General features: G+C 43.5%; 1 protein-coding gene across 4 annotated transcripts in view; it reads left to right on the top strand.

Moving 5' to 3' along the window:
* The first annotated feature begins 987 nt into the window (after positions 1 to 987).
* The window catches only part of klf12b (Kruppel like factor 12b), a 38,699-nt gene continuing 21,050 nt past the window's right edge, over positions 988 to 18,636 (top strand). Inside the window, exons 1-2 of one of the 4 annotated variants that reach the window (XM_003451616.5) lie at positions 988 to 1,155; positions 17,024 to 17,106. In XM_003451616.5, coding sequence (XP_003451664.1) covers positions 17,041 to 17,106 — 66 coding nt within the window. In that variant the 5' untranslated portion in view covers positions 988 to 1,155; positions 17,024 to 17,040. The other 3 variants (XM_005475446.4, XM_019352543.2, XM_005475447.4) reach the window with 3 other exon arrangements.

Genomic DNA, 18,636 nt, shown 5'->3' on the forward strand with positions numbered 1-18,636 from the left:
TGCGTGCACATATCTTGTGAGATTTTATGAATTCAGTTGGTTAAAGTGGAACATTGATTTGATAAAGTGATACTCAAATAAACAAAAAAATTAGCTTTAATAATCTGGATGGTCACTTCATGTATTAATTTATTCTGATTATTTCAATAAGCAAAAATATAAATATCATTTCTCTCTCTATATATATTAGGGAAGCATTAATTAAGCATTAATTACTATTTTCTGACATTAAACTGTTAATGAATAAATCATAGAAGTAATCAATACCGGTGATCATTCAAAGCAATAATAATAAGAGATAGACACCTTCCCAATATAATACTCTCTCTCTGTCTCTCTCTCTGTCGCTCTCTATATATATTATTTGATTTTTTTTATTGATTTTTAGGCTTTATTATGCAAATAAGTGCAATAAATGCAATAAGTATAAGTAGTAAGTACAATAAAAAAATAAATAAATAATACGACATATGCTTTAATGATAAATGAAATGAAATTTAATGAAAAGTATTCTACACTGCAATATTTTTTCAGTCACAATTCTGATTTATGAAGATTAAGGATTGAAGTCATTTTTGCATCAATAAATGTTCGTGTTCATGAATTAATCTGCCAGTTATTCCCTTGAGACACTGATCGTCACTGATTCAGAAAAGAACGAAATATTCTGTTTTTCCTTCGTCTTGGATGAGATTTAAAATTAAACTAAATGTTCACTAGTTCGTTTTTCTATTCACAAATCGGTTCACTGACCACAAATGTTTGTATTTTTGTATTTATAATTACTGTATCCGTGGGTGTAATTACTAGACGCGCGTGTAAAAACTTTGTCCTTTTAATTATCACAACCCAAACTGATGCATTGCGAATAAAACAAGTTGAACTAATGCACTGTTACCCCCTTCGTTTCCGTCCCCTTTAAACGGGGAGGTGCTCCGGTGCTCACCCCAGCCCAGGGCTCTCCGCTGCGCTCCGGGAGGTGTGCACTGGAGGGAGTTTGGACTGGTTTAGAGCGGACGCGTCGGAAACCTCCCCGGAGGGGCCCCATGTAATTCGATGCATGCTGTTAAAGCTTAGAGTATATTGTCTTCCCTTTTGCTTATGAAGCCTCCACCCACCGGCCCACCCTACATTTAGCGGATCATGTGACTCGGGGTAAGTCATTTGCAAGTACAACAGTTCTCTGTGCGCTCTCATTCATTTCCTGAGAACTGCCTGAGCCGAGCAGCTGAGAGGCAGAAGGGGAGGGAGCTGCTCACTCACATACACTCACTCACACTCACACACATTATCGCACACACACTCACTCACACACACATACACACGTACATACGCGCAGAGTGAGAGGAGAGAAGAGGAGAGGAGGAGACGAGACAGAGAGGACTGTAGAAAGGAAAACAGTCTCCTAGTCTCCACGGCTCTGCAGCTTCTGACAAGGTCTGTGCAATTTTCTTGTCCTGTTCCTCTGCTGGCTGCTGCTATGTGCTTCATTTGTCACGTTGCCGGGCTTTGTGCTTGTGTTCAGTGCGTTTCGTTCAGCTGTCATTGCTCTATCAAAGCAGATGACAACTCAGATCACCTATAGTATTGTGTTTGGTGTTTGACAGTAGAGAAGGTAGTGGGGGGGAGACAAGAGACCCCGCATGTAGCTGACGGGACAACTCTTTATTGTCAGTGTCAATTAATAGCAAAAAAAGGAGAACTGATTTTTATATACTCGGGACAACCGGGGACATGGGGAGCATCCACACTTTTGCAGCGCGGGCACCTCTTGTGTTTCAAGTCTCTTATCTCTCACAAGTCCAATGCAACTTCAAACATATCCGCTTATCAGTGAAGGAGTGTTGTAGAATAACACTGACTGAATGTCTTAGTGGGGGATGTGAGTGTGACTGCGCTGCAAAAACTCTCGGCACTTCTCAGTGGAAAAAAAAGTTTGCTGCTTGTCAGAGTTTCGTGCATGTCTTAAGAGAGTTGTGTGCGTGTGGGTGTGCATTTGTGTGCAGCGTTATGGTGTGTGTGTGTCTGTGTGTGAAAGAGAGAGACGGGCTTGTTTGTCTACTGTAGCAGCTTAGAAACAGAGGAACGAGGCTGTTAGGAATGGGTTAAACATTAGGAGGGTTGGATAGCGGAGGAAGGACACTCGGGTGTGTGTGTATATATGAGTGTGTGTGTGTGGGAGTGTTGCAGGGGTGGTGTCTTGGATGTCATCGCCAGCGCTCTCACTTCCAGGGTAATAGTCATTGGTATTGATGGGTGGCTGTCACAGGGGCAGAGAGCCACCAGGCTGGGGAGAGTGGCCGGGGGCTGGCCCTTGGCTGTTATTTTCAATTACAGGGGACCAGGGCAGAGCTGACAGCAAAGGCATTTGTACATCCAGAGAGGGGGAGGAGGAGGAGGAGGAGGAGGGTGTGTGTGTGTGGAGAGAGTGGGAGGGAAGGAGAGAGAAAGGTGGTGGCGGGGATGGGGGTGGTAGAGACTCTGGCCTCTGCTCCTGGGTTTGATGTGGAAACTAAGCACTGACCTCTGTGACTTTACCCTAGCGATGTGGAGAGGCCCTACCTTGCCTTTAACTATGTGTCAGCCATAGGGTATTTGTATGTGTTTATAAGTGGGGTCTCTCTCTCTCTCTCTCTCTCTCTCTCTCTCTCTCTATACACACACACACACACAAATATATATATGTATATATATAATATGTATATATATACATATATGTATGTAAGAGAGAGAGAGGAAGGGGAGGTGTGGGCATATATATGTGTGAGTATGTGTGTGGATGAGACCCCCTGCAGCTCCTGGGTGTTGAGCGAGGGAGATTAGTGCCCATTTAAAGTATCACTTAAATCCATGTACAATAAGGCCTTCTGCCTGTGCACGAATAAGCAGGCTGATATCACACATGTAGAGCAGACTTTCAACACTGTGTAAACGGTGAAGAATCACATTAGATGCCTGAAAGCGTCTCTTTACAACACATAAATATCTGCACGTCTTGACCATCAGAATCACGTAAGTCTGGAATGTCACGGATCTGAAGGCTTATTTGTGATAACAGTATTTATGATCTGGAAAGAAATTTGAAAATAAACTCTTTAAGGTTAATTACTGTAGCAGTGAACCCCATCTGTGGTCGGAGTGCCATTGTTAGCACTAGATAATGTAGCTGTAATTAGGGGGTTCAGTGTATGTATGAACAGGTCTTCAACAGAAAGTCTTTAAGCTGGATTATCCCTGAGGCAATGGCCACAATAACAGGTTAACATTTTAAAATGCATAACTTTTGCTGTGTCTTTACCCAGTGTTCACAGTACGCCTGGATTATGAAGCAGTGTAGAAAATTCAAGCACTGTGTTTTAGTGTGGACTGAGGAAAACAGAGACTTTTCAGTCCAGGTCCCCAAGTCTCCATCACATGCCCACTTTGCTGTTGATGCTAGAAGCCTTTGTACATTCTGTATTTGATCATGCTACTGCTGCCTGCATGTAAGGGAAGCCTGCACAGTGCATGTGATATATTGTCTTAATCAAGATCATCTTCTTGCTGAAGCACAGTTAGAGCCTATATTTCTGTAAAAATGACTTCATTGACTGCTAAAGTATTAACTTCGCTGACAACACTACTCACTTCAGTGTAGCATATAATAATGCGGTGAACTGAGAACAGTTCAAATGAACTTTAGTACATTTGGATGATAACAGAAGAGTTAAATGACCTGTCTGAATGTTTATCATGTAAAGGTCACTTTACATGATAAACAGGTCAGTCTTCCTTGTGACTTAATTCAGACATTCAGATCGCAGTAACAAAAAAAATGAAATGTTGACCAGTTAGTGTATGTTTTTTTTAATGTTTACCCACGTCCACTAGAGCAACATGCAACTTGCTCTAGCTGGTTGCATGTATCGAAAGGATGTTGCTGTTTGTGGCTTACTGTGAGGATGAATGTTTAGCTAGAAAAAAATGAGTGGGTTAGTTAAAGGTCATGGTTTGGGTTCAAAATGACTGTTTAGCAGTTTTGCGTCACAGCAAGAAAATTTGGGCTTGAACCTGTCGGTGTCCTTTCTATCTCGACTTTGCATGTTCTGTCTGTGACTTCATGGGTTTTCTCCCAATGCTCTGTATCTTCCCACAGTCCAAAAAGATGCTTTATAAGTGCTGATTTCAAAGTCGGTTGTACACGTGAGTGTGAGTGTTAATGGTTGTTAGGGTCTTTTTGTTAGACCTTTGATGGACTGGAGACCCCGGCAGGTGAAAAGCAAGGACTGTAATTAAGTCCAGTCTATGATCTGGAGATCACCTGGTTCTCCATGAAACTAGCTGGAAAAATGATTACAGTGGATATATTGGTGTCTCTTCAATGCCCTGTTTATAGTAATAACTAAGAGTTCAAGAACAATGATGGCAGTGGTTGTCTCTTAAAAATACTGGGAACAGACACCTGTCTTCAGTGTTCAAAGTCCAAATTTACTTTAATCATCCATCCACCCGTCGCTGTATATACTTTTTTTTAATAATCTTTGACATTTGCTTCTGAAGGTCAGCAAGCATAATTCTTGCAACTTGCAGAATGCTTTGAAAATTGACTTATTTTGTTTTGGGGTGTTTCCTTATTTTTTTATTTTCTAGTTTTTTGCTTAAAGCATCAGGTTTTCCAACAAATAGACTTTACATAGACATCGGCAGGCTGTACAGATATTTTAATGTCTCATGACTCATTTTAGCATTTTTGTGATTCGTATCGTCTGTCTGAAAGGACGATATACATCATTATTGTGCAAGTGGACAATCATCTCGCTCTTATTTTAAAGGTTCAGTTGTTACTAACCACCTAGCCCCATCCTTCCTGTCTCATGCTTTGCTGGTTTACTGGCCACATTGCTGTGTTGGCAAAATTATTCAGCTGCTTTGCTCTCATCCCGCGCATCATCTTGGATGGCAGCTGCCCATAGTAGTGTGGGGAGATCTGGAGATCCACTGTAAGTTGGAGAGCCACTTTTACTGAGACCTGCAGTATTTGGAGACTGCTGCATGTGTCACTACATTACTACCAACTACAGTTGGAGCCCATCCATGAGGTGAAAGACACACTGGAGAGGCAGCTGATTAAAATGCTCAACATGTCAGGTTAAATATTTGCATTTATAAATGGTATTCTTTAGCGTACCTGTGCCTACTTTTGAGCGCACCCAACCCCTGAAACCCACCGCTGCTGTCACAAATAGAATGCAAATCTTTAGAGCGCACGGACTATACCAACACTGACACGAACGATTTGATATCTCACGCGTCTTGCTGTTTTCCTTCACAACTGTATCAAGCTGCTGCTGCCAATCTGATTCCTTCAGTAGCTCAACCCCCACCCCAAGACATGGTCCAAGGGCTTACGATAAGGATCGGTACAGGTGGGGGGGACTCAATTAAAAAGCCAATCACCAACGGATAGACTCTATCTGTCTATCAACACCGCTCTGCCCAGGATATTTAATTGCTCCGCAGGATTTCCCCCTTTAAAGGCAACCTCTGTCAGCCACGTATCAGGACGCACAAATTGGCTGCTTGTTGACAGATCAAATCTTTCAGGAAGATGTGCCTCGCTCTGGTTTGTTCATGCTAACAACACATAGGCTCAAATTTGGATTCAAGAAGATGAAATTTCCTGGATTAGGTCTAATAAGCTGGGTTAACTGCTGCCATATTGACTGACTGCTCATTGATCCAAGTGGGTGTTATGGAGTGTATCAGCACTGATTGCAGATAGACTGCAGCGCACTATGTGGCTGGATTAATGTGGGTCTCTACTGTAATCCAAGGCCAGGGTGAGAGGAAAATAAGCGAGGTTAGGGTACGGACCCAATATACAACATACAGATCCAGTTTCCGAAAATTGCTTCTCATCTCTCGAGCTCTCAATCCAGGATATGTTGGCACGTTCTTACGTCACACTATCATGTGAGCCAAAAAAGAAAACGCAAAAGCTGACTCAATTAAAAGAGAGAGAAAGGAATCGTTGTGCCGCCTCGTTGTTCATCCAGCGGTGGCTGTCGTGAACTTACTGTGAGTGAAATTAAAAAACAAAAGGAAATATTTGTAGGTGATGTTAGTGAGCTGAAGTCCCTGTACTGGTATTTCATAATCCTAGAAATGACAAAATGTTCTTTCCCTTTGCACATTCTCTTGTGGATTCAACCTTCGACCCGAGTGTCCAGCCCCCGTTTGTTTACCAAATTAAGTTAAGGGTGTACACAGAGTGCAAGAGCATGTGTGTTTAGTGAGCAGAAAGAGAGGGGTGAGAGAGAGAGAGATAGAGAGAGGGAGAGAGAAAGCACGGAAAGTATTGTGCAACAGCCAGGGACTCTGAGGTTGATAGTATAAATAGTGAAGAAAAAAAAATCAGAAGGATCTACGATCTAACATGAAAGATCCCAGCTTGTCCAACATCATTTTAAGCATTAACCTCATCCCTGGTTGTATACTTATAAGGAGTCTCCTATTGTTAAAGCTATCGTGGGGAACCAAGTTTTTATTTTGATAGAGCAAAAAACGTATTAAGACAGGCAGATTTTTTCAAATGATGTCTGACCGGTGTATTGATCCAAGTTTTTTTTTTTTTTTTTCCTTTTGAGTAATGACACAATCGCTAGAGCAGCACACTCACTGCTTACTGGAAGTGACTCATGTTGCAGAGCTTGCCCCCAGACTCTGATTTGAGGTTGCTCGACATGTTTCCATGGCTAGGATAGAAAGGTATGTCAGTGGAAGGCCCGTCTATAGGCGATGACGTTTCCTCTTTCAAACTAGCGTGCGATTGATTTTAGCCAAATATGGCTGGTTAAAGGAGGGGAGAAGAAAAGGAAGGAAGCCAAGAAAGAAGGATGGGAGAGTATTCAAAGTCAGCATTTTCAGTCTGTTTTGGATCATTTCTGAGACTTTCCCCTTCACAGAATCTTTTGGGAGTTACTTCTCTCTATCCCCCATGCAGATGGTTTCTGCAGACCTGTGTAAGGATGCTGCGTGGATCACTGTGAACTTTGTTTTCAGTTGTACTGTAGGTCAACTGTTAGGAAAGGAAATTATGTAAACAGCATGTGGAATCCATTTGGAGGGCTGTGGCATTTCCACACAGCTGAATTTAGGCTCCTACTACAGGCCATAGCTCTACTCAATTAGCTGCTTCAGCCAGGTATCAACATGGCACAGCGTCGGCTTAAAAAGAGAGGAGCAGTAATCGAAGTGAAGGCGTGAGTAGATGAGTAATAGAGGTAAACACAGCTGCTGGCTTTTATTGAGTGGTATTGGAGAGCTGGAATGGGTCAAACCAAGGGGAAAAACTCGGTGAGCGAAAATAGCTGCGCACATTTGATGTAATAAGTGTCAGTGTGTTGGAATGTTTTGCTTGGTCCGTTATTGTCAATTTCCATGTGCTGTGCGTTGGGGTGGATTTGGTTGTGTCAGCACAAAGTAGGGTTAGATAGTGGAGACACTTTGTGATGCTGCATCAGGAGGACTCTGCAAAGGCTATTAAAAAAAAGCCATGAGAAAATTGCCCGTGCGCTCGCATATATGCCTGCATGCAGGCCGCTGTTTGGATGGAAGAGATGGCGAGTGAGAAAAAAGGGCAAAGGAAGACAAGTGAAAAAAAAAAAATAAGAGTGTGTTTCAGTGTTTGAGATGATATTATTTCTACATGAGTTGTTTACAGTAGATACAGTAGTAGATGAGTCACTGTATTGCTTCCTTGGCATGCTTGCATTGTACAGTTATTGTACAACATCTAGGTCGATCTTTGAGAGTGCACGTGAGTGCACGTGTGCTGTGATGCATTCGGAAGACAGGCCATTGTGAGCAGTATGTACACAGTGCATATGTTGGGGGAAGGGGAATCACATTCAGACATACATGTTGGAACACAAGTACACACACATACGCTATCAGAGCCTAGGGGATGAGAGACAGTAGCCTACACAAAGAATTCGCCATTAGGGTCGGAGTGTGCTGGCATCCCTTCCGGCAGGTGAGAGGGGGTGGGGGTGGTAAACATGTGGGTGGTTAGTGGTGGTAGAGTTGATGGAAAAAGAATTTTTTTTTTTGTTGCTTTTTTGTGAGGGTACTGAACTAATCCATTAGTTCAGTGTGGGAAATTAGAGCAGGGTTTCACCCGTACACTCATTTTCAACATGTTGAAAGCAGCTATAACTTCTTCACGAGCGCTGAGAAATGGCAAAATACCACAAGGTTCACTTGCTTAACACCTTTACAACACTGTGAGAACGCTTTATATTTCCCTTCTATGGCGGCCTCCCACTGTAAAGCATCACTAAAAATATATTCACCGGTTTTTCATTTTTTATTCATGGTGAATGCCGTACAGAAATGTGCCCGCGATGCTGTTCGGTCTTTTTGAGATGATTAGTAAGTACCGCAGTGTGGTCACCTCAACCAAGGACCTGTGAACTGAAAGTAAATAAGAGACTGGTAGAGAGGCACCAAGTGCATCTTGTATTGATCCACTGCAGTTAACCAGCCTCACAGTATCTCACTCTCGTGTACAGGTTAGCCGTATGGTGGTATAAACATACGCAGAATATTAGAGTATCTTCCTGAAAGGCTAAGCCAAGTGCTCCACACGTTTACCCTGGTTTGCTTGGCTCCACCTCCCCCTCCTTTGGTACAAGTGAGGTTTTTGTGTCAGAGGCTATTTTAGATGCACAGCCACTGACCGTGCTGCATTTACTGAGGTGAGTGAGTGTGTATGTGTGTGTACGGTGTTTCTGAGAGGTCAGCGGATTATGCTGAAGCAAGAAGACCTCATAGTAAACTATCTCTTTAGGAGCTGTTTTGTGGTGTCTGTTTGTGGTTTCCTTAGCACCAAACTCGATCCAGCTTTCATACTGAACATTTAACTTATTCTTTCTCACGATTTCATCAAAATGACCTTCAATTGGACATAAATAGTCTAGAATGGTGTCACAAATTGCTTTGACTTGGGAGTCGGAGCTCGCTTGAGTAATGCCACCTCACTTTAGCGCTGTCACGGTCACAGCTTGTTTAGCTGTTTCTCTGCTGCATTTGAGGCACATGATGCAAGAGGATGTCAGACTCTTCTGTTTACCTCTCTCTGGAGCAATGTGGAGGAGTGTGTGTGTATTTGTGCACGGCTTGTGTGTGCATACACTGTAGGTGTGTGTGGGTGGCTGTTTGTGTTGAATGGGCATCCATATTCTTCTTTCATGGGCAGAGCTGCAGAGTTTATGTGCATGCGTGTCTGCCTCTGAATCTAAGATAAATATGGTTCACGGTGGGTGCAGGCAGAGGTCACGAGGTTTGTGAGTGTCTGCGAGCCAGATTGTAGATCAGAAAAGGGGCTCAGGAAGTCAGCTTTATAAGAAGTGCATTTGAGACAGAGACACAGACAAACCAGACAGCGACCGACTCTTCTTTTCGCTTTGAGTGTTTCCTCTCAGAATAAACAGCTTCTTCATTTCCCACAGTTTCACAAGACCTAGAAGGGACGGAGGTGGTAACGGTGGAGGTGGGGATCTTTCACAATGAAAAAAGTCACCGAAAAAAAAAAAAGATAAAAGATTTCCCTTTTGTCCTGTTGTAACCATATTTTGACCATTTGACTCATTAAACAAGCGACACTAGGGAAATATCTGGCTAAAGTGTTATTACTTGTGCAACTTGCTTTGGTCTGTCGACTCTTTGGTTTAATTTGATAAGTTTCACTTGATTAAATAAAGCATGTGTCAGCGCCGGTATGCGACATCTTCTCATTACCTTGAGGACATTTTATTGTGAACCGCAGATTTGTTATTGTAACCACACTCATAACTGACTTGCTGTATGTCGTGATCATTACAAATTATTCTGCCTCTGTGTGTGTGTGCTGGTGAAGGCAGTGTACTTGAGCTGCATCCGGCGACCTCATCCCCCTCATCATGACAGGATTACTGACACAGGATCCCCCTGCCCCTGGCAGAAATAGCAAGGACCCAAGGGCAATTCACCAGAATATGGGAACTTCCGTGGGCCTTACTAGTGTGTGACTCTGTGCGTGTGTGTTGTTTGTGTATTTACATGGGCATCCACTCTATAAATGGAGCCGGTTTCCTCTCAGGTGCTGAGCTGCCTGGCTCAGGGAGGAACACTGTGAGTGAACTGCTCTGTGGCTCTCTCTCACACACGGCAGTGCTTCCATCATTTCAGACGTCATTACACTGATTTCTAATAATTTAATTTAAAGTCTTAAAATGATTTATATCACAAGTACTGGCTTTTTGACTCCAAACGGTGAGCACCAACATGTGAATTTGTTGCTCCTGCTGTTGCTTCTTTAACTTTACACCACACAAAGTCGCCAGAGCGCAGGTTTTTTTTTTTTTTTTAATTTAGTGTGGAACACTTCGACTTTTATGGGGAATTTCGAATTGGAGCTTTTCTTGAAGCTGGGTGTAACCATTCTGACACCTGGATCAATGAAATCAATACTCATCCTTTGCTAGGGTGTCAGCCTGTTCACATACTTTGGGTGTCTATCTCTGGAGCTGTCTCAGGCTACTCTGTATTTGATTTTCCACACATCCGTCCATCCAACCATCCAAAATCCAATTCAGTGTTTTGTGGGGGCTGGACCCTATCCCAGCTGCCATAGGGCGAGAGGCAGGGTGCACCCTGGACCCAAGTTGTCTCATTTGGTATTCAGTTTTATGAAATTTTTTTTGTACACATCATTTTTTTTTGATAGGTAGCATCTCAGTGATATCCCTTTTACTCTTAATTTTAAGAATAATCATACAAGGATTAGCCATTAGGTGACTCCTCCGTATTTGCTCTGTTTTGTTGCTGCTGACAACCTTAATGTGCCCATTTACCTTTTATTTCTAAAGTCATTATATATTCATCCTGTCTCTGAGTTTTTCCTTTAAATTGATAAGGAGTTGATAAGTTCCCCAAATTTCACAATATGTGCCAAAGATAAATCATCCAACACATGATGAGTGTGTTCTGTCTATTAATAACTGTGTACATAAAGCAAGCTGTGTTTTTCCTCTGTGGAACTGATTTATTCAGAGAGGAAATGGGCGGGGTGTTTTGAGGTAAAAGGCATCAGTTGAGTGCATCTTTGAGGGGGTTTTAACCCTAAAGGGAACTTTTTTCCCCCCTCTCTCTCTCTGTTTTTAAAAGGGTAGCGTGTATAAGCTGTAGTTTATTGCCATTGTGCTTGTCTGCAGTCGGAGAAGTCCATGCTTTTATGAGCAAGGAGGTAGTAGCACTCTGCTCTCTTGAGCCCCGTTCAAAAATGTCCCAGAAGCATCCAAAAGACTTCACTTGCTGCTCTTGCCAAGGAAAATACGTCTTCTGAAATGGAAATTCTGAGACCATTCACAGAGTGCCAGGAATGATTAAAAAAAAAAAAACATGTCCAAAACAGTACATCCAGGCGTGAACCCTAAGCACATATACCTACCTTGGACAATCAACAAACACCATCAACACTGATGGTATTTCTCTTTTCCGGTCTGGTGAAGGGATTTTATTTAGATAGGAAGTACCTTTTCATGAGAGACCTTAAAGGGGAACTCTGCTAATTTCAAACGTATCTCAGTTAACTCATCATATTGAAAACAGTTATTTGCCTTATTTGTTTGTAATCGTTATGTCCCTTCTGTGGCTCTTGAGGGAGTTTTTTTCACATCTATCAACATAATGGGTTTTTCAAACATGATGGAACATTGACGCTGCGAAATCCATTGTTTAAAATGGTTTGCGCTGCGCACCACTGGTTTGTTACTGCGCTGATGGCTTGTTGGCATGCTGACCAAAGCAAGGATGTGGCTCACCCGCAGCGCGCTGAGAGTTCAACTAATTTGAACTTTGACCGCTGCGCACTGTGACAAACAGCAGCAGACTACCAATCAGGAGCATGGGAACATTTTCCGGTGGCTTCAAGGTCATTTTGGTCATCAACAGCTATATTGTAGCAAGCAGGAACGAGTTGACTGCCCCCCCCACACTCCCAGCAAAAATCAATGCATCAGGCGTCACTAAGTCATTGCTAGAAAGTACGCTTTTTTTCGTGGTCTTTTACAGTCGCCAGCAGGCACAGAAGGCAATATGGAGGATAAGCTGATACTGTGTGTCTGAATCCCTTAAACTCCACTTAATTCCCACACAAATTATCATTTGACATCCTGGAGAAAACCCAGGTTCCAAGTAGACATGTCAGTTGTATGTTTTACCAGCCATGCAGTTTGTTGTCAGATATGAATATGAGTAAACACAGCTAAGATTTTCTTTATGTACATTCCCCAAATAGCTCTATGGGTTTATTGAAACCGCCCTGCTGTCTGACTTATCAGCATCATATCTGGTGTCACTGACGCCTGTGCTGGTGTTCTTCCTTTGAGAGTGCTTGGGTTTTCCATCTATGCATATAGAAGAGCATGGGATTGAGGTGTGCTCTTCAAGTCTTTTGCTGGGGAGGCCTGAGAGCAGAGCCAAGCTGCCAAGTATAACTTAGTCATCTGCAAATGGAAATAAGAAGTTCTCTGACTAAAGTGGTCCTGTCTGAATTGCATTATTTATGTGGCGTTTAGCTTTGTAGGGCATCACTGACCGGATTGGGTTTAAGATTCAAATCTGTTGAGCCCTTGACCGCATAAAATGCCATAATTTTCCTGGGCGCAGTTACTCTTCAAGTACTAACTCAGCAAGGAACTATGCACATAGCTCTCAAGACCAGAATTAGTTCAACAAGATGAGGTCATGAACAGACGCGGCTTAACATGAAGCAGGCTGAGATTGAAAATCAGCTGTGATTCGGCTGATGCTCTGTCTACTCTGCTAGCAAACAAAATCAGTAGCGTTTATGTCCCAGTGTCTGCAAAAGTATCACTCATCCAACGCTCTTTGTCTAGCAAGTTTTTTTTTTCCTCATTTCACCTTCTTTATTGAGAAATTGTTACGGTAATTCTTTACTGCTTTTCAAAAACCTCTGTGCACTGGCTGACTTGAAAGAGAGGAAGTGCTGCAGTGTGCAAGTGAGCTAACAGTCGTAGGTTGGTTATCAGGCCAATGTGTCACATTGGGGTGTCCAGGGGCACAGAACAGGGAAGTGAGCTGCAGCAAAGAGACCAGCAACAGACAGCCTGGGCAAAACACAGGAAATGCTTATTTCACATCAACTACAGCTCTGTCCCTTTTATCCATAGCGCTGGTTAAGCATTTGTTTGTGGGTTGCAACATTTTTGAATGCATTTCTTGCTTTGCTTTCTTGCTCTCCCTTTTTTCGTTCTCCCCTCCCTTTGGTAGAGGACTGGATGGGAGGGGGGTCTGTTGGCATTCTTGCACCGTGTGCTTTGCGCTCGACCGGGCCTTGGCTCCTGTCCATATCCCCTCTCTCCCCTCTCTCGCTTCTCTGACTCCCTCCCTTCCTCCTCCCCGTGAAACAACCCCCTCCAACCCCTTCAACTCCCCGTGATTGCTTTCCTAACCACTACTCTTGCCAGTAACTCTGCGCTCTTCAACAAGCCCCCCCCTCGCGCCATCTCTTCCTTAGCTATCACCTTCCTAAATCCATCCTCATGTAACCCCCCCCATCCCCTACTCCCAATTATTCATTACCCCTTCCCTTCCTCTCACCCTTTTCCATCCCTCTTCCATCCCAGCCCGTGGCAGCAGGTCCAGCCTCTGTGACACAGATGCACCCAGTTGCTCTGGGCGTTCGACATGGGAACAAAGCATTGGCGGGGCCCGTCTGTTGCAGTGTGTTTCAGGGTGTGTGGCATTTGTGTGTGTGTGTGTGTGTGTGGGTGTGTGTGTATGCTAGTATGTCCACATGAGAGGAAAAAGATGAGAAGGGAAGTAGAGATGGTGCACACAGCCAGATACTAAATCTGGTTTCATTAGCTTGTTTAAGCCCCAACTTTTACTTGAACAAAAAAATAAAAAAATAAATGTTTTTCCGTGCTCTGAGAGTGAACACCCAGAGACGGTATCAAGCACTTACACAAAGTCACAGTGTTGTCCACCACCAACCGACATACACCTTTTTTTTAATATAATTTTTTTTTTTGCCAGTCAAGTACTTCCTTGTTAAACTCCATTAATTAACACTGAACAGTTCAAAAATTATTTGATTCACAGTGTTGGCAGCGTGCTAGTAGCACAGGTGTAAAGCTAAAAGACAAGAGTAAGCCACAGAGCTGTTTCTGGCACAGTGGTTTTTAATTTGACGTGCTTTCCTTTTGATTTTTTTGATTCTGTATGCAGTGAGGAAATGTGCATGTATAATAAACGAGCGCATGAGGTCAACATTTGGTCTCACAAGGTCTGATGTTTTCTAGAGAAGTTTGTCTATTCTAATTTTTAACACTTAGTTTTAAGGCAGCCTGCAAGCTTTTTGCTGTTGCCTCAGTGAGTACACAGCCAATAGCCGACAACAAGGAACTGGGAGATGGTGAACCTCAGGTCATGGATGTTGATGTGCAGTGGGAGTTTCACTTCATTCACTTAAACGCATTAACAGGCATGCAAATAAATTCAAACAATAAAACAAAGACAGCAGAAAACTCACAAATAGGTATACTTGTATTTCTTCTGCTAGAACTGACATCAATCTTCACCTGCTCCCTTTACCTTCTTTTTTTTTTTTTCACCGAGGGATTGTGGTGGGGACAGGAGGGCTTGTAGGAGGGAGAAATGAGATGCCTCAACACTCCACTGCCCTCCTCTCTCCATCCAACTCCCCCACACACCTGGGATGGCCATTTCATTTCAGAGAGCAGCAAATGGAAAGGTGATCTTAATCTACCCTGTTTCCTTCTAAGCCCCCCCACTCCTCCCTCTCTCCATCTCCCACACACAGTGCCTCATACCGCTGATGGACAGTGCACTGCTGGTTGCCTGAGCCTGCTGCCAGCAGAGCAAATTTAGTGATACTGGATAGGCATTGGTTTACCACCACCAACAAATTCTTTTCAGTTTCAACTCAGTCTTTGTTCTTATCTTTAATCTTTTTGATTTTTTTTTTGATCTTCAAGCACAAGCTGTTAGAAACGATTCTTTTGTGCGAGCAAAAGCGATTGACATTTGATTTCAGTCAAAGGAGTGCGACACGAACTCCTCAACACCCCTCAGTTATCTCATTACTCAGTGTTAGGGCTCCCCGACTGCCGTTAGCTCTTTGGTCATTACCATCACAAGCAAAGGAACGCAGAGACCATTGATTTCCTTTGAATATCCCTCTACAGGCCAGTTCATTAGGTACTGTGCACAAACCCACTGGATTAAATGGACTTTAGGTACACGGGGAAAAGGTTGCTACTTTCAAGAACTGTGTGATTGTCTGGCCGAGCCAAAACAAACCGAAAGGTGTTCTAATTGTTTCGCTTTTCCATCAGCAATAGAGTGAGCATTTAGCACAGAGAACAAAAATGAATGGAAAAGGAAAAAAAAAACTTTTTGATGTAAGAATAGCAAACCCCTCGGGAAAATCAAGATTTTATCTTAAGTGTCTCTGTCTGGATAGGTTTGGGGTTTTTTTTCTCTTTTTTTCTCGTGAATGAGGAGAAAGTGCATTTGCCATAACGGTGGTCATCCCGGGGAAAACAAAACCTCACTTTCTGTCTCTCTTAGTGCACTCCTCTCTTCTTTTCCTCCTCAACACATGGCTTGAGGCTGGACCGAGGCTGCAGCTCCACCCGCCCAGTCGTTACCATGGCAACGCTATCTGGGCCTACCAAGACCTGAAGCCGAAGGACATCCTGGACAACAATACAATAGCAGCACAGCCAGGGTACCTGAGGGACTTAGACCTGTGAGGCGAGATCTGGGGGGTTGCAGATTGAGGGAGTAAATCCTCCCTCTTTCTCTGCCTCCCTCACACACTCAACTCACAAACACAGTCAGGATTAGCCTTTCGCTTGAGAATCTGAGAGGTAGAGGAACAATACTTGGCATTAAACACTTTTGCTGAAACAATTTTTGCATAAGAAATGTTTTCCGATAGCTGTCTTGAGTGGATACTTTGGTGAGTAAAAAAACCCAAACGTTTAATAATTGAGCAGGCCACAGGGATTTTGTGTGATATGCAATATGTTTAGTGTGGTTAGATGGCCAGGACGTAAGGTAAACAGAGATAATGTATGTCATTCATCACTGCCTCAGCTTTTATTCCTCAGAATTAGAATGGTCATGATTGCCGTGGTGCTGCTGACTATGAGGACTGGGCCACAAACCCCGCTGCTGGTGCCAGCAGTGGAGAGTAATAGAGATGTTTAGGGTCTATTTGCCTTGCTTGCATTCCTCCATGTACTGCTGCTAAAATAATAAGAGGGAGGGTTACCTCAGGTCGGGCCCAAGCTGAGGGATACGGAACATGCATTGTTGTCATTGGCTCCATCTGAGTATCCCTCTTAAAGCCACAGTGCGGAGCTGAGGAGACGGGCACTGCTGCCCACTTTACAGACGCACCGTGCTCAGAGGCAGAGGGATGCGTGGATCTTAAGAAATGCTACAAATAATAATGTGAATTAATGAATATTACATTACACCTTTAGAAGTGCCACAACTTCAAACGGCGCTCATTGTTTTCTCTGTATAAGTGGCTAAAGAGGAAAACTCTGAAGACGGGTTGTGTTCATGCCTTTGCTGTTGATTAACTGTATATGAAAGCATGTGTTTGTATTCTATTGAAGTCTTAAGAGGATTTCTTTCAGTATTATTAAGTGTTATTAGCCCCACAGCAGCCCACCAGGCAATTCGAAAATCTTTATTATAAAGAAGAGGGACTCACGGCGTGCACGTGCTAAGTTTACACAGTTTGTGTGCGTCTTTTTGTGTGTGTGTGTGTCAGCTTCTGATGATTCTGAAACATGAATTCATGTCTATTTAAAATGTGTTTATTTCTCAGTGGGTGTGAGGACAACATTGTAGATGTCCATGTGTGAATAAGTGAGTGTGGGACCTGCTTAGTCATGCTAAAACACCCGTCTTACACCTCCTCTGTGTTCCTTCACAGGCAGGCTAAGAAACAGGATGTTAATGCTTGACGGAATGCCTGCAGTCCGAGTCAAAGCCGAGCCCCTGGAATCGGAACAAGGGGTAAGAGAGCAGTTGTTTTCCAGACAATTCCTTTTTTTTTTTTCCTGCTTTCCTTTCCTTCTTTCCTCCTCCCGGCAATGGGCTGATAATCACTCCCAGGCCTAAGCAAGTGAGTGACTGAGACAGAGTGGGGGCTTAGAGGAGTGGTCGGAGAGCATGGTAGTAAGAAACGAGAAGAGAAGAACCAAGAGGAAGAGAGCCACAGCTGGAGCAGGAATGCACTGGGGGTCTTTTAGGGAGGTGACTGGAGCCAGCGGAGTCCAGGCTGGCTGGCTGGACGGGTGGGTGAGGGCTGTGCAGATGTAGCCTCGTCACTACTCTGAGGAGGAGGAGGGTTGCATGGGAAACTAAATCTTATCTATCTCTGCCTGTTCCTGCTTCTTGACATCTCTCAATTTTCCTTTATCCTCCCTCTGGGGTTTCTCACAAAAACACATGCACACATTAATACAGGCAGACAAACAACACAGCATGCCACACTCCTTCTCTGCACACACTATTACGGCTTCATCTGCTGCTTTGTTGTATCCTTTGCATGCCTCTGCTCTCTCACAGAGCTCCATGTCACCTCCGTGGTGTTTCTGCACAGAGTAAGAGCTTGTCACTACAAGCCCATGTGAGCGCGGTTTAAAAATTCCACCAGCAAATCTGTAATAAGTTTGTTTTATCCAATCGGCTATATAGAACAATTTACTTTCATGAGTTCATTTAAATGTATTGATCATGTTATGTATAACAGAGGCACCTCACATAAGCTTTTCATGGCCCACATACAGTATCCGTGCTCTCTGGTCTGACGTACCTAGAAATAAAGTGGTCTTGTTATGGTGAAGCTGTTGCTAGGTTACAAGGGCTCTGTGTTGCTGCCACAGCTGTGTGTGTAGTGGGCGCAGACCACTTAATATTTGTAGCCATGATGAATTAGAATTCACTTATTATTGATTTCCATTCATAACCTATCAATAACATTTTTAGCTTTCTAATAAATCACCAAGATCGCTTTGTGGGATAACGGAATAGTTTCTGTTGAGATGAATCTGGGAGCATTAACCTGTGATGGATGAGAAAAATACGGGCTGCTGATAACCCGTCAGGTTATCTCGGAGGCCTTGCAGAGAATTGTTTGGCTGTGGAGGTGGTTTGTGTTGATAAGAATTGAATCTCCACATCTAAGGAATTGACACAGAGGCAGCAGGTGGTTACTTTCTGGGTGTCCTTTCCTCAGCTGCGGCTTAAGGGTTTGAGAGCTAGGCTCTTGCGCTGCTACCTCATACCTAGGGTTTGAAATCATTCTCCTTGTAATGATGTCAGTCACAGACAGGATGTGAGCACTGCAGCCCACACAGCTTTGAAGTGCACCAAGATCCAATCTTGCCCTAACAGACCGAGCTTCCCTTTAGATGGCAGAGGCAGAGAGACAGTTTAGGCTGCTGCAGAAATGTGGTCTTCATTTGGGTGGCGTGGGGCCAAGGGCTTGCTGGAAATGGTCTGTCTCGTTAGACAATTCGCCTGCAAGGGGCTGGAAAATCT

The sequence above is a fragment of the Oreochromis niloticus genome, linkage group LG16, assembly GCF_001858045.2.
Source record: "Oreochromis niloticus isolate F11D_XX linkage group LG16, O_niloticus_UMD_NMBU, whole genome shotgun sequence".
In the NCBI taxonomy this organism is placed as follows: domain Eukaryota; kingdom Metazoa; phylum Chordata; class Actinopteri; order Cichliformes; family Cichlidae; genus Oreochromis; species Oreochromis niloticus.